Source organism: Mercenaria mercenaria, chromosome 7, assembly GCF_021730395.1.
Source record: "Mercenaria mercenaria strain notata chromosome 7, MADL_Memer_1, whole genome shotgun sequence".
NCBI classification, from domain to species: Eukaryota; Metazoa; Mollusca; class Bivalvia; order Venerida; family Veneridae; genus Mercenaria; species Mercenaria mercenaria.
Genome location: NC_069367.1, coordinates 52,723,247 through 52,737,385, shown reverse-complemented (window position 1 = coordinate 52,737,385; position 14,139 = coordinate 52,723,247). Strand labels below are relative to the sequence as shown.

Sequence of the window (14,139 nt, the reverse complement as noted above, 5' to 3'; positions counted from 1 at the left end):
TTCAATACCCCTCACATCCACTAGCACAGACTTTAGCGATGTATTGAATCCTACTTAAATCACAATTTAAAGAAAGACTCTCCGTTGAGAATTAGAACTTCAGTCTTGAAACATATATAGGTATATCTAAAATTTCTACCACCAGAAAAAAATATAAGAAAGAAAAACATGAATAATAACGTATTATTTTATGTTTGAACCGCGGGAGTTAGTATTAAAATATATGAACTTGTCAATAATACAGCTGTTTATCGATATGATGGGGCATTATGTCGAAACGACTGTCACACAACATGCTTGACATGATTTTGATAAGGGATCTATCTTCTTTTGTCACTAAATTATTCAATTCAATTAACCAAATTAATGCTTCTCACAAATAATTTAACAGAAAATATTTTCTAAATGACATTATGTTGTATCGCCTCGCCTTTTCACTATTTTTTTATGTTTCGACGAACACTTGTACGCATAAAATAATGAAAGAAAATGATTGAGTTACAAACAAGACAGATACAAAACTGATATACGACCGTCACTAGATATGTTAGGACTGACGGAGTTTCGTCAACTTATTTCGAAATGACTATAAACATCTCACTAAATCATTAAACTAAATAGGTTATATTCAAAGTCATAATAAGACGGAACAAGAAGGATTTCCTGAAGGATATTGTTTCATCTTTAGTTTATCCGTATATAATTGAAACAGCAGTTCTGTAGCAAACATAAATTATTGTGTTGTTGTTTGCAATATATACTTAGACACACATATTCCTCAGATATTCTAGCGCATTGTCATGTTGTTCTATAGCACGGTCTGACTCTCGCCATTCCATCATCTCAGCTATATATTGACTTTTAATGTTGTTTGGATGTTGTTTGATGCATTTCTCGATTTCCTTTTTGTCCAAACCAAGATCTTTGCCTAAAGTGTGTACGTCCTTTGTTATTCCTTGTGCCAACTCGATGAGTACAGCGTCCGACAGATTTTCTGTTTATACATGTACAACAGTTGATTCATGTCACATAATAGATACAATCAAACGAAGGATAGATATCACGTGATTGACGAAAACACTATAAAAATTTAAGTTTAAGTATAATAATTTCTAAACACCCAGAATAATCAACGCCTTTTTTATGCTTTTCAAACCTACTATCGGTATACGTATACAAGTATTTGTTTTGTGTTTGTTTAGGGTTTAACGCAGTATTTCAGTTACTAATAGGTAACGGCGGAAAAATAACCTTCCAGTGTTTCTGGATCTTGTACCAGCACAAACCTGTTCTCCGCATGCATCTGCCAACTTCCCTACATGAATCAAAGGACGAATGATTTCAGACACAAATTATTTCATCAAATTGTCATGGAGAACAAACGCCCCGCGCGGGGATCGAACTCAAGACCCCGCGATCCATAGATCTGCGCTATCCCTATTGAGCTAAACGGGCGGGCTGGTGTACATTTAAAGGAGAAAGCGGGCTATAATGACATAAGGTTGCACACTTGATATTTACAGCTTTCTTCATCAGTTTGGATAGACGATACCAAGACACAATATCAAGAACTAAAATTTTTAGGAGGGAGCGAAGTGAGGGCAGGGCATGATGACTTGTTACAAAGAGATAAAATCAAGAAACACAATAATCTAAACGATGTATTTTGAAGGGCCGTGGGGAATATAAAGAAACACAAAACACTCAAATTAATAGAATCTGTTAAAGAAAGATTTTATGAAAATGAGCTCGTGGAGGACTTTGGAATAGTATTGTTAAAACCTGTAAGGAATCTAGTAGAAGATCAACCAAGGAATATGTGCGTGAAATTATTTTAAGCTTGGATTGGAAGAGCTATTTCAGATTTCCGTGTAGCCATATAGAGAAATACAGCCCTGTCCATAGGCAGCCATTATTTTCTAACGAAAGGAATTTAGAAAATGATACCCAAAAACAAGGCTGTAATTTTATTTTAATGTCGGGAAGAACGCGGTTTCAAAGAAAACATATTTAAAGTTTTCTATTAAGCAATATAGAGAGATCTGGCGCCACATTATGGCAGCTATGAATGATCTGATGGAACCAAATGAACGATCCAAAAACTTCCTGCTTAGCTATACCATTAAATTTAAATGTTTTTCTAAAACCTATTCACGTACGATAAACGAGTTTTCGTCTGAATGTAAACCGCATTTCTTAGTTCGGGATATCGTGTCCCGTTCAATTTAATTGAAACGAACGAAATATACATTGTTTCTATAATTATGTTCATATCAAATGAATGAGTTAGCGATTTGATTTACTGCAATACTTTCATCATTGTTGTGAAATTTAACACTTTACCTTTCTGAAATCGCACGAAGTCTATACATGTCTCTGCTATGCCTTCATACCCGTTGTATTTCAAGGCAACTGTGATAGGACCCAGCTACAGAAATATTTATGAAACGGTTACGGTTGATTACTATTTCGTACATATATCAAATGACAAATTTATTCAGCTTAGAATGCTTCAATATTTCAATAAATCTAAAAATGAATGGCATGTCTATTTCATCGTGAATAATGTCACAGGTTGTATATTGTGGCCGCAAAAACTTACGGCATTGACTTTCCCGTAAAACACTAAATGATTTTAATACAAGGTAGCAGATTTAAAAATAATATTAAGTGTACGGTCTAACTACCTTGTCTACATGCATGGCTTGTGCTTTCATCCAATCGAGTAACATTGTCCTGCAAACAGACTCTTCGTCACTTTCCGCTGTCTTCCTCTTAGCGTTTCTACATGCGGAACTGAATTCTGAACTACCAAGAAGGGATTTTAAAACTGTCTCCCAAATGCTCTTGTCATCCTTGCACAAAGTGTGAGACAGGTAGGATGCCAACGTGATCACTGCAACACAAATATTGATTTTCTTTTCTAGTGCAAGGCTGGTGGACTTAACGACAGGTTCAGTCCGCAAAGTTTCAGTTAAATCTCCCAATTGTAATTCAAATTCTATTACGACAAAAGTATATCCTCATTTTGAATGAAACTTTAAAATCAAATTATTTTTCATTACGGCACAACTCTTAGTATTGCACGCCATTTGCAAAACAAAATGATAATTATTTTTACAGGAAAATAGTTCAAAGTATTAAACAAAATTACTTTATGGGATATACTTACGATAAAAAGGAACTCTGACTCTTGCTACATTGATTGTTCCGCGTTGTCTCATTTGCTGAAGTATTTAAATTGGCAAGCAATTACACATCTAAATCAACGCAAATAATACCCATGCAGTGAATGCGAAGTTTCAAATTGCATAATTGTTTCGATTTCAGATATACATACGCATACACTGATCAATTGGAGATAGATATTGATAAATATTTACTCCTCAGTAGAAAAACTATTGACGTAAACAGTGGCTGAGAAACGCAGCGAGTGTTAAAAGCATAAGCTACGCCATTATTTGATGGTTGGTGGCATAACGCGGGTGAGTGACTTCCACTAGGTTGTGGAATTGTACGATTTATTTCATATAGGGAGGTTACTTTGTGCAACTGCATGTTGTTCAAACCGAAGTGCAATTTGAGTTTACCTTTGGAAGGGATATTTTTAGTTCAGCTGCATGCATACATAGCGTCTCGGAATGCACACTTCTGTTCAAAATCCTGCATCTAATTGTTCCCACATATGCTGGAAGATCTTTCTGTTTCCACGAGTCCTTAACATGTAATGTCATGTCAGTCTCCACGCCGCCCATATAAGACAGATATGTATATTTCTGAAAAATTATTTAAGGGCATCCTATACAAGTTATGCATTTCTTAAATAGTTGAAAAAATGAATCGAGCAAATTCTGTAGTTACTGTAGTTGTTTTGCATATCAGGAGAAACACTTAATGAGTACTGCAGGATATCACATGATTGAATTCATAACAAATTATATTATATCAAATAGATTAATTGTATAGCAAACCCAAACATATTTATGATATAACAATGTAAAAAGTGTTACATTTAGATCTTTTTCAGCTCGATTTTCAATGTTTCCTGTACAATAAAATTCTAGCTGCTGACCTTCATGTAAACTGAATTGAGGGCTTGAGTCAGGACCTTGAATGCAAAATTAAAATCACTAAGACATGTAAATAAAAATTGTCACTTAAGATGACATATAGATATATATCAACAAATTTTAAAATAAATTTTGTAACAGCTCTTTTCAAGGCTAAATACTTAACAATATACACATCTCACCCCCAAATATAAAAAAAGTTCTAAATACTTTCATGATATTGAAAAACTTGTCGGATTCAAATTTTTAAAGCCAAAGCATGCACTAAATATGATTTGAAATGGGAAACCGGCTACTGCATAATACCTTCGCTATATCCATTTTCTGCAAGAAAGTCCAAAGTATCCAAACAAATCTCCCTCCTCACAACTCTAACTACACAGCTGTTATAATCATCTGCATGCTGTTTTACAATCATCACAACGACTGTTTTATTTATACAAGTTTGCAAGGCCTCTGCGACGCTCGGCACACTTTCTCTCGGAAAACTTGACGGCATATCTAACTCCATTATGCTATCAATTAATTAAGATTACATAACAAAGTGTGTTATAGAAACCTTTTAAATATAGTCTAAGAGTAGGTTCTAGATATAACTTGACACGCAATCAAACTAAGTTATCGAGTTTTACCTTTAGACTTTCCCGTGAATCGATACATTACATTTCTCCACGCCATACATACCCACTGGTTTCTGGCTTTAGTTAAAGATGTATTTTCATCCTGATACCTATACCAGGTACTTATCTTATTTTTATGCAGTTTCCTTTATGTGAATATCATGCAAAAGTGCAAATACAAAATTAAGTAAATAAGTGCAATTGACTGAATCCTGTCAGCGACACCGAAAGGTAGAGTTCTAATTAAGGAACTCATACAAATCAGATATGCTTCTAAAACTAAGATACTTTTTTGCTACTGCCTGAAGTAAAAATAAATTTTATATCTCCACACACTACTATTTATTTATCTTCGTGCGTCCAAATCTCATTGCTTTTCTACTGTTCTTAATAATCATATGTCATAAGTGAAAGCTTGATATTTTTAAATTTAAATGTTGTTTTAGGTTAAGAATTATATACACTTAGGGCCTGTCAAAACGACGCTTATGTCATAAAAGCAATATAAAACCACTATTTTCTTAAAACAAATACAGTATTTATCATTCGTTTTCAAAAATTAACGTTTTAGCGCAAACCTGTCCTTGGACACGGGATCATTTGCACAATACAATTTCGATAAAAGTTAGACGAACTTTAGAATGGGCTGTTCCATACTTCAAATGATTTCCAAAATTATAACAGTACTAGTACACTGTTTGTACAAAATAAAAAACAAAGCAAGGTAGGCCCCGCGTAGCGGAAAAATATGTAGTGGATGAATGTCCAACACGGCAAGACACCACTACGTGTTGAAAATTCACAATGTTGTTTATATTTCTGAATTAAATATTTCGATAATTTTAATATGAATTATACATTTTCGTGTGCAGAAGAAGACATACGTTTATTTTTCTCGACCTGCTGGAAGTACAACTGTAATATCATCCTGATGTCCTTTACACTCGACGTCAGCAAACTTCCATACCTTGTCCTTACTTGTATATAATTGGTATGTCTTTCCACGTTGAATCTTCCCGCTATCTGTTTAAGAAAAGCAAATATTTATTATCTATTATATTTTATGTTTTTTTATTATCTATATAAAGAAAAAAAAATAGAAAAGATACTTAGAAATAGACACAAATCTATATGAAATATTTATACCATTGTAGATAAACTTTACTCACTTTGTCTCTGTGAAGAGGTCAGGTCGACTTGAATGGCTTTTGCCGGCTCTTTTCCACAGATAAGTGTAACAATTGAACTAACAGCAAGTATATTGTTTAGATCATTGTTGTCGTTTACAAACGAGGCGAGTGCTTGTTCAGAGACAGATTGCACCTGGAAACAAATAAAACTAAAACGTAACAGCTGCCAATACATATTGACTTTTGTCTTACCAATAAAGAGATGAAAAGACTTAAAACACCAATTTTTAAACCGTTTAAAAAAGCATGATAATGTTATCATATCGCGTAGATAATGGCTTAAAATAAACAGGTTGGACTGGAAAAATGGAATAACTCACCTGTCCGGGGTCTCATACAACATGTGCAAGGGTTCCACTTTATTAAAGCCATTCGTGTTGGTGAGTACACTTATAGTACAAATTCTGTCTTTTTAGCCATCGAAATATATACGCATCGGGGATGTAAAAGTTTACAAAAAATCTAGTAAGTAGTTTGTGAAAATAAGTTACAAGTGACCTTCTTTTTTCAATAAAGACTGTTTATAAAGAACTGAAACAGACAATCACATACATATATTATCATATCAAATATAAGTGCTGCAGCTATGTTGTATCATTTAATCAGAGTTGTACAATATGACATAAAACGTACCATTAACTTCAGTTCTGTTCTGGAACCAAATGCATTTCTCGGAACAAAGAGATTCACTTTCTTGTCCATTGTGGAACGAATAGATATACCGGGTATATCAACTATGATAGTCTGACATCTCGGTCGTGTTACTACGATTGCCCTAAGACTGCTAAAGTCATTAACTTCTAAGCAAGCCATTCCTTGAACCACTTTCTGCAAAATGAAGCTTAACATCTAATGACAGCAGAACAAATACCATTTCCTTGACTGTAATCGATATGTCACGAATAAATGCAATTCGGACGTCAAACACATCAATCCGTCTAGATATTTTAATGCTAAAGCGCTGATTTCTCTCAAAGTCTTTCTTCGTGACTCGGCTTGAAGACATGAAGACGCGGCTTCATTTCCTGTAAAACAACAGTTTGTCAAACAATTAGCGTTTCGCCCATAAAGTTTGGTTATTTCGTCTCGACACGCATAAGCAGGAAGACACGACATATTACTGTCATCGTGTCTTCGTGTAGCAGAAATCAGTCACCATTTGAATACCAGAACAAACAACGGACATTTGGACGTCTGCATTATGCTTGTTATGATTGTAACATTTATGATAGCTATAAAATAGCTTTGAAACTACTTGCAAAAGTAAGCATTAATTTTGTTATTTTTTGATGCTAGAATACATCTTCGTTCATAAGAAATTAGAAATAGTCTCTATGCTGTACATACTTCGTGTTCCTCCATGTTTGGCGTTGAAGGTACTGGTGAAACTGTCACCCAGCTTCTATGATTCAAGGAAATTTTAACCACAGTTTCGTCGTTCGAGCTAAACGCTGAGTAATGTGGAATGTAAATTCTGCTTGCAACCTGAAGTAGAAAGATGGTTGAGAGATGATTATTATGCACGAACATACAAAATAGCCGATATCAAAATGTCTTGCAAGTTAGGATAAACAATGATAAGTTTATAAATGATGTTTATTGGACTATCCTATGCATTTATTTGTTTATCACTTATTCATTCAACACATTTTGACGATATACCTCTGAATGAAGGTTCCCTTTTCTTGAATGTATGTCAAGAATCGAACTGACAGGCTTTTCGTCGATTTCAAGTGTTTCTATTACTGAGTCAACTTCATCACTTGCACTACATTCTACGTCGTCCTTTTCAATGCTTCCGGGAGGTGAAGCCATGACGCATGTGATACCACCATGGTATGCGCGCTTTCCATCAACTTCGTCGCAATCTCTGCTGTATCTATAGTATCAAGAAACAAGTACATGTACATCCAACCTGTGCTAAAGAGTATCTGCAAATAAATGCCCATCCTATGAAACATGCCTGCCTGTAAAAAATAGTAAAGGATACTGTTTTTCTGCCCGTTTTACTCTCAATAGTGTTAATATACCAATGTTAAGAGACCATATTTGAAGATAACCTTTTCATTTCCAAAGGATGGATTTTATAGACGACATGTATTACTGTATTATAGAAAAAGCAATTTAGGAAAGTCTTTATACACACTCTTTAAGAACGTAAATTTCATTACTAACAACATTTATTATTATTGAAACTGTAACGGGAAAAAATAGTAGCAGACGGCTTGCTTCAGAAAAACCAACAACAAGTACATTTTAATTCGATGTAAAATACAAAACATGGATAAAGAGTAGAGCAGACAAATGGGATGTTGGAGAAAGTAAAACAAGGGCTAAGATAAATATTCAACTGGGAAAGCCACTTTCCAAAAATGTAGTCTACACACACACAGGCGCGCTTGCGCGCGAATGAAAATAAACAACATAACACAATGGGGTATCGCTCAGGGACGGCCGGAAGGTAAAAGTAAGGAGCGTAAATGTAAGGCTGCGATGAAGGGAAACGAATGATAAACACTGACAAGTGTAACAAACAAGGCAATGTATGTAACATAAAATATGAAATGGACAAGAAATTGGAAAGAAACAAGTTGAAAATAGGGACACTGCCTTAGAACGTTCAAATATGAAGGCAATTATTATAATTTTTAATAGGTAGGTTTGTTTCGAAACAATAGGGCTATTGTTTGTTCTGATGAGTATGACAATACTCAAACTTGTTTGTTTGAATTATTTTAGAGGGTCAAAACTGATAAATGTCCGAAACGTAAGTATATATGCAGTGAATAGACTGACACTAGGAACATTTGTTTATTCAGTAAGATAAATCGATGTTCAAACGGATATCTTACTGAGCAATATTAATCAATTGACTAAGATATTATTAAGCTGAATGATTAAACCAGACATTACGTCACATTATTCCAGTTGTTAGGGTTTTGTCTCCAAGCTCTTTCTTCGGCCTCTTTCTGAACCCGTTCTTTTTCTCTTTCCTCTGCCTCCAAACGTTGTCTTTCTTCCTCTTGCTTTCTAGCGGCTTCTTCTCGCTTTCTAGCGGCTTCTTCTTCACGACGTTTCCTTTCTTCTTCTAATCGGTTCATCTCCTCCTCCTCTTCCCGCTTTAAAACAAAAAAATCTCTTATTAATAAAGAGACAGATTGTAAAATATTTAATTTTGCCAATGTTAGGTGGCTTTTGATATGTTAAACGTTAATTAAGATATAATTAAGTCGAAACTGCTATTATTGTACCTGTCTTGCTGCACTGAATATTCTTTAAAAATTCATTTTCTTTGCCTATAACACGCGTGTTTTAAGATCTAACTTTTATTGGTGCTATTTAATAAATATAGAGCTTTCGTCATGGTAAAATGAAACTACACTTATACATATTCTGGCATATATGCAGTATTGATATTATAGCATTATGCCTTATTTCAAAATGTAATATATTTTGGTTCAAAATGTAACGGATATCCAGACGACTGACGGAAGAGGGGGAGGACTCTATGATGAGCAGTTTTTAAATCCTACCAGGACTGAACTGTTTTGATATTTGTCTTCTGGCCTGTTTCGTCGGGCCCTTAAGGGTGTTTCTCTTGTTGCTCTGTCTTCTGAAAAGGCATTGAGTACATACGTTTTTGGTTCTTAAGGTTTGCTTTTTATATATTTATACACGAGCATTTTTGTGTTTTACATGCCATGCCTTTTTGTTTCCATTACGTGTGTTAGAGATTCACCTGGAGGGGATTACTTTTATTTACACTGTCCCATGTCTTTGGAACATGGTGGGGGTAAGAGTGAGGTTGGGTGCGCACCATAAACCGGTTTAAGCTCCCCAGTGGTGTTTTTGCCACTGACCGTTCCAAGGCGGTGCCCCACTGTGTTCCTTTGTTTGTTCGTTTTGTCCTTGTATGTTGACTTTGTGTGTGTATGCTTATTATTCGTCTTGTCCTTATGTGTTGGCTTTGAGTGTGTGTGTGTGTGTTGTTCGTTTTGTCCTGATATGTAAGCTTTGAGTGTGTGTGTGTGTGTGTGTGTGTGTGTGGTGCACGCGTTTGCGTGCTGGGGGGTTCGTTTTGAGGAGGCTGCGCTTTTGGTGCGTGGCATTCCCTGTTTGATATTTTTCTTTGTTTTTTTGATGATTTGTGAAGATATATTTAAATTTTCATAATTATACATCGCATCAGTTGCAGTCAGACGTACGACAGAATTTAGTTGGTGCTTTTTGACAACTTGAGGTCGGCCTAAAATGCTTTCCACGTTTTAAGACTAAAAACCAAATAAAATAAATGAATGAAAACCTGAAAATGTCACCAACTGGACTTGAAAATGCAGGTTCAGAGAACGTATAGTTTTGGTAAATGTAGTGTCATAAAATCTGCTTAAAGCTTACACTGTAAATAGTATATTAACTTCACTAATTTCTGAAGAAAAATAATTACAAATCGGAATGTTTTACCACAACAATAATTATTTCAGTTGACTTTACTACTCCCGGCCCCATTCCACAATAATTGTACAAAACACCAGATACAAATGTCTGTTCTGTGCCCTTGCAACGGAACTTTTTTATGCCGGCAACGCAAATGTAAATTAAAATATGAAAATACTGGTGGCGATCCGGCTGAAGTTAATTTACTGAAGAAATTGAAATGTTTCAGGCTCACTCAATTAAAACGGTATGGTTGATACAAAAGCCAAAACTCTTCTTAGCAAATCACCGGCAAACATAATGATTCTAGCTTTAAAAGAACTGTTGGTTTTTTCGATCAAGATGTACATAGATTTTAAAAGTATCTGTTGCCTATTGTTTTCTAGTTTTAAAATCCCTTCGTCATAGCAGAGTATTGGACGGACAAGAAACAGATCATGTTAACATTTAACCTCTAAGCGTGAGTGTGGCATTGACCTTGAAGCTAGGGGTCTGGATCGTGCACGTGACACGTCGTCTCTTTACATGGAACATTTATGCCAAGTAATTTCAAAATTCCTTGATAAAAGTAACAGTTATGAACCGGACACGAAACTCTATTAACATTTAACTTCTAAGTATGACATTAACCTTATAGCTAGGGAGCTGGGTCTTGACACGTCGTCTTATTATGGTGAACATTTATGCCAAGGTATTTCAAAATCCTTTTATGGATGGCAGAGTTACAGCCTGGACAAGAATTTATACAGACTCACGCACGCACGCACGCACGGACAGACGGACAGTGCGATTTTAATATGCCCACCTTCGGGGGCATACAAATACTGCCAAGGAAACGTCTTGCTATATGCACTGTAAGAATACATTAACTGATAAACATGTTCGACCTGTTGGCAACCAATTTGCACTCAATTACTGCTGACATGAATGAAATGTCCGTCTCATGCATCACAAAGAAGTGTCCAAATAACCCATTTTCTACTCCAAACTCTGACGTCATATATCTGTCACGTTGTAATCATAAATCCGTGATCGTCATAAATCCAAACGAAGTCACTTATTTGAGGCAAAATAACACAACACTTTCGAACATAAGTTGCATATTGAAAAAAGAAAACAGGATTAATGTCGAACTATTTTCGTTGTCGATGACGGCAAATAATACAGAAAATGTTCTGAAATACTCTAAACTTTGTTCACAAATCCGTTTCAGAAGCTTGTCAGAGATAGAGATGGATGGATGGATGGGTGGATGAATGGATGAAGAGAGAGAGAGGGAGAATTTATCTTATGTATTTAGAGTTTACCTTGATTCGTTCTTCTTCCTCTTGTCTCTGAAGTAACTCCTCTTCCATACGAATTATTTCGGCTTCTTCTCTTTGTTTTCTTTCCTCCTCGGCCTTGCGTTCTGCACCTTCTTTCTTTCTATGTATGCATAAGTTTGCTTTAATATTTTCCTCTTTTATAAAGATCCATATTAAACACACTTTCTTTGGCTCCTAATTGTCACTGTCAATTTTTAACAGTGAAAACGAAGTACATAGTAGATACTTTCTGTGGTTACTTTTTAGAAGAAAAAATGTTAAACAGCTTTTCTGTCTAAATCTCAATTACCTTACTATCTTTGTGATATACTGACACAATTATTACAGTGAGAAACTGAAACATTATTTAGTAGTAATTTTATTATGTTAAAACTGAAGAATAATAAACAACAGTAACTGTCGCAATTACAATAAAATATCACTAAAATCAAAATTCAAATCGTAATTGCACCAGTACCTAGAGCCCTTAAGACCTTTTGCCAAAAAAAGATACAGAACATAAATTTGTTTAATATTGCAGAAAATAATAATTACCACACATCTGTAAGCACATGAAAGCACTCACTTTGTGACATTCATTTATATGGTTAAATCATTGTAACTATTAATTATTTGGTTAAATCATTGTAACTATCACTTGAATTTACTTCTCAAGTAAAAAATTAAATGGTCAATAAAAGGCGTGTTTAATTTTCAGTGAAATATGTGCACATATTTATCATAAACACAGTTATGTGTGCAAGTGTGCAGCTAGAAAAGCGCTTAAAAGTCTGATTGTAAAACTAAACTTTATTGCTACATTCTTCCGTCTACCTATATTTAGTCGTGTCTTATTGAGGTCTTGTTCTTACTAGACTACAATATCTTGCTATTTACTTTATTGTGAAGTTTTCAAAAGATTTAAACGTACGTGTGCAAATACCTACAATACCGCTCGTAAATTAGTGTAAGAGCTCGCTGCGAGTGCGAAGTTGTGGTCTCGTTATCTGACCCCATCATACCAAATTACGTGACAAACGGTACCAGTCACTTCCTAGCTCGGCACCCGGCTTTTAAAATGAAACATATCCTCAGGACAATATAGTTCATCAAAAATGAGGCCCCGAGAGTGATTATATGAATGTGTTTGATTAAAGTGATTAAAGTAGTTAAGCATAACATTTCGGTTACGTATTTCGGTGCTTCTTCCATTCTCTTCTGGCTTTCTCTTTCCTTCTTTGCATTTTCTTCTTCCATTCTCTTCTGGCTTTCTCTTTCCTTCTTTGTATTTTCTTCTTTTTCTTTTTTCATTTTCATAGCGCGTCGTTCCTCCTCAAAGCTCTTCTTTTTTGCATTTCTCCAGTTGTGGAGACACCCATTCAGTTCATCTATATCGTTGTCACAGATGTCCATGCCGTCTTTTAATTTTGCGCAAACAGTTTCAGTTTCCATTATCAATTCACCAAGTCGGTCATTAAATATTTCATTTGCACTTTCCTGTAGCTTATGAGCCAGTTGAAGCTTTTCAAGAGCTGGGTTGTCGGCATGCGAAGAGACGTATTTTTTATCGCTTACTACGGCGGTTGCACTGACGTATCTGTTACCGTTTGCTCTGTCGACTCCTTTACCGTATTTTGTTCCGGTTCCTTTCACTGCACTTACTAACTCAGGCTGTGCTGCAAATTAAACATGGAGTAAACAATTATTAAAACAAATATAAGACATACGTTTTATATTTCAAAACGTATGTGTGATACCAACAGTCTTTAATATTTCTTTATATTTTTTGCATACAGTATAGGCAAGAAGAAGTTAAATTAAGGTCACTTTAAACTTATAAAACGTTCTTAGCTTGAAGTTTAGTGAAATCAATTTTACACTAATCTTATAATTTAACAGCACACTCAAAAATAAATCTTCAAATATGTAAACTTCCTTGTCACAGATATTTGATTTAAGATTTGTGACTCTTATAAATTTGCATTATCGCTACGACCATGTCCTGTTAGTGTCTTTATATTAGCTTTACGCTTCTACAGCTTTCTTTTCGTATAACATAGTCAATAGGACTTAAGCATCCATTCCTTTGAAGTCCATAACTTCAAACTAAGAAGAACAGTCAAATTTGAAATAACCAAGACTTTAAAAAGTCCATGGCACAATTCCTTATATATACTCCATTGTGTTGTCGATACGTGCCGTTACGTATCTGCCAAACTTAGAAAAACTGTTTACAGTCCTTCCTTGACTGGCGAATACATTCATTCCGTCAGCTGATCGTATCCTTAACAGCCTGTATGACATTTTCTGAAATTAACTTGCTTTCCGCCCCCTCTCCCCACCCCCCCCCCCCCCCCAACCCCCACAAAAAAATTAAAAACAAAAAACGCTGTTACAAGGCTAAGGTTTTGTCACGTATTTTTGTTACAATTTCAAAATATAGTTATCTGTCAATAAAATAGTGTAATGAACAAAAAAGTGCAGTTCACACATATTGAAAATCTTGCACCGCACGCCGCCT

General features: G+C 35.1%; 2 protein-coding genes across 3 annotated transcripts in view; both read right to left on the bottom strand.

Moving 5' to 3' along the window:
* Positions 1 to 308: 308 nt before the first annotated feature.
* LOC123554155 (uncharacterized) lies at positions 309 to 4,581 on the bottom strand. Of its 2 annotated transcripts, none has more exons than XR_008371750.1 (6): positions 4,377 to 4,581; positions 4,011 to 4,108; positions 3,591 to 3,776; positions 3,173 to 3,227; positions 2,344 to 2,896; positions 309 to 994 (listed from the first exon to the last, which is right to left on the bottom strand). XR_008371750.1 is itself a non-coding variant. In XM_053548390.1 (6 exons), the coding sequence occupies exons 1-6, from the start codon at positions 4,579 to 4,581 to the stop codon at positions 950 to 952; spliced, it is 798 nt and encodes a 265-aa protein (XP_053404365.1). In that variant the 3' UTR covers positions 309 to 949. The 2 variants fall into 2 exon arrangements, 1 of the variants encoding a protein (XP_053404365.1); XM_053548390.1 differs by having other exon boundaries at positions 2,688 to 2,896.
* The window catches only part of LOC123554157 (uncharacterized), an 80,441-nt gene continuing 70,757 nt past the window's right edge, over positions 4,456 to 14,139 (bottom strand). Inside the window, exons 3-9 of the mRNA XM_053547181.1 lie at positions 8,794 to 8,927; positions 7,543 to 7,759; positions 7,228 to 7,365; positions 6,514 to 6,708; positions 5,860 to 6,013; positions 5,575 to 5,713; positions 4,456 to 4,585 (exon numbers count right to left, since the gene is read on the bottom strand). Of these exons, the coding sequence (XP_053403156.1) occupies positions 5,577 to 5,713; positions 5,860 to 6,013; positions 6,514 to 6,708; positions 7,228 to 7,365; positions 7,543 to 7,759; positions 8,794 to 8,927 (975 nt within the window). The 3' untranslated portion in view covers positions 4,456 to 4,585; positions 5,575 to 5,576. The remainder of the gene's footprint in view (positions 4,586 to 5,574; positions 5,714 to 5,859; positions 6,014 to 6,513; positions 6,709 to 7,227; positions 7,366 to 7,542; positions 7,760 to 8,793; positions 8,928 to 14,139) is intronic.

What these genes read in the sequence shown, in the direction of transcription:
- LOC123554155 (XM_053548390.1), bottom strand. Translation starts at nt 4,581, where the DNA reads ATGGAGTTAGATATGCCGTCAAGTTTTCCGAGAGAAAGTGTGCCGAGC. An exon ending in AGAAAATGGATATAGCGAAG is followed by an intron (nt 4,109 to 4,376) that starts GTATTATGCAGT and finishes TTTGCATTCAAG; the next exon opens with GTCCTGACTCAAGCCCTCAA. An exon ending in GAGCTGAAAAAGATCTAAAT is followed by an intron (nt 3,777 to 4,010) that starts GTAACACTTTTT and finishes ATAATTTTTCAG; the next exon opens with AAATATACATATCTGTCTTA.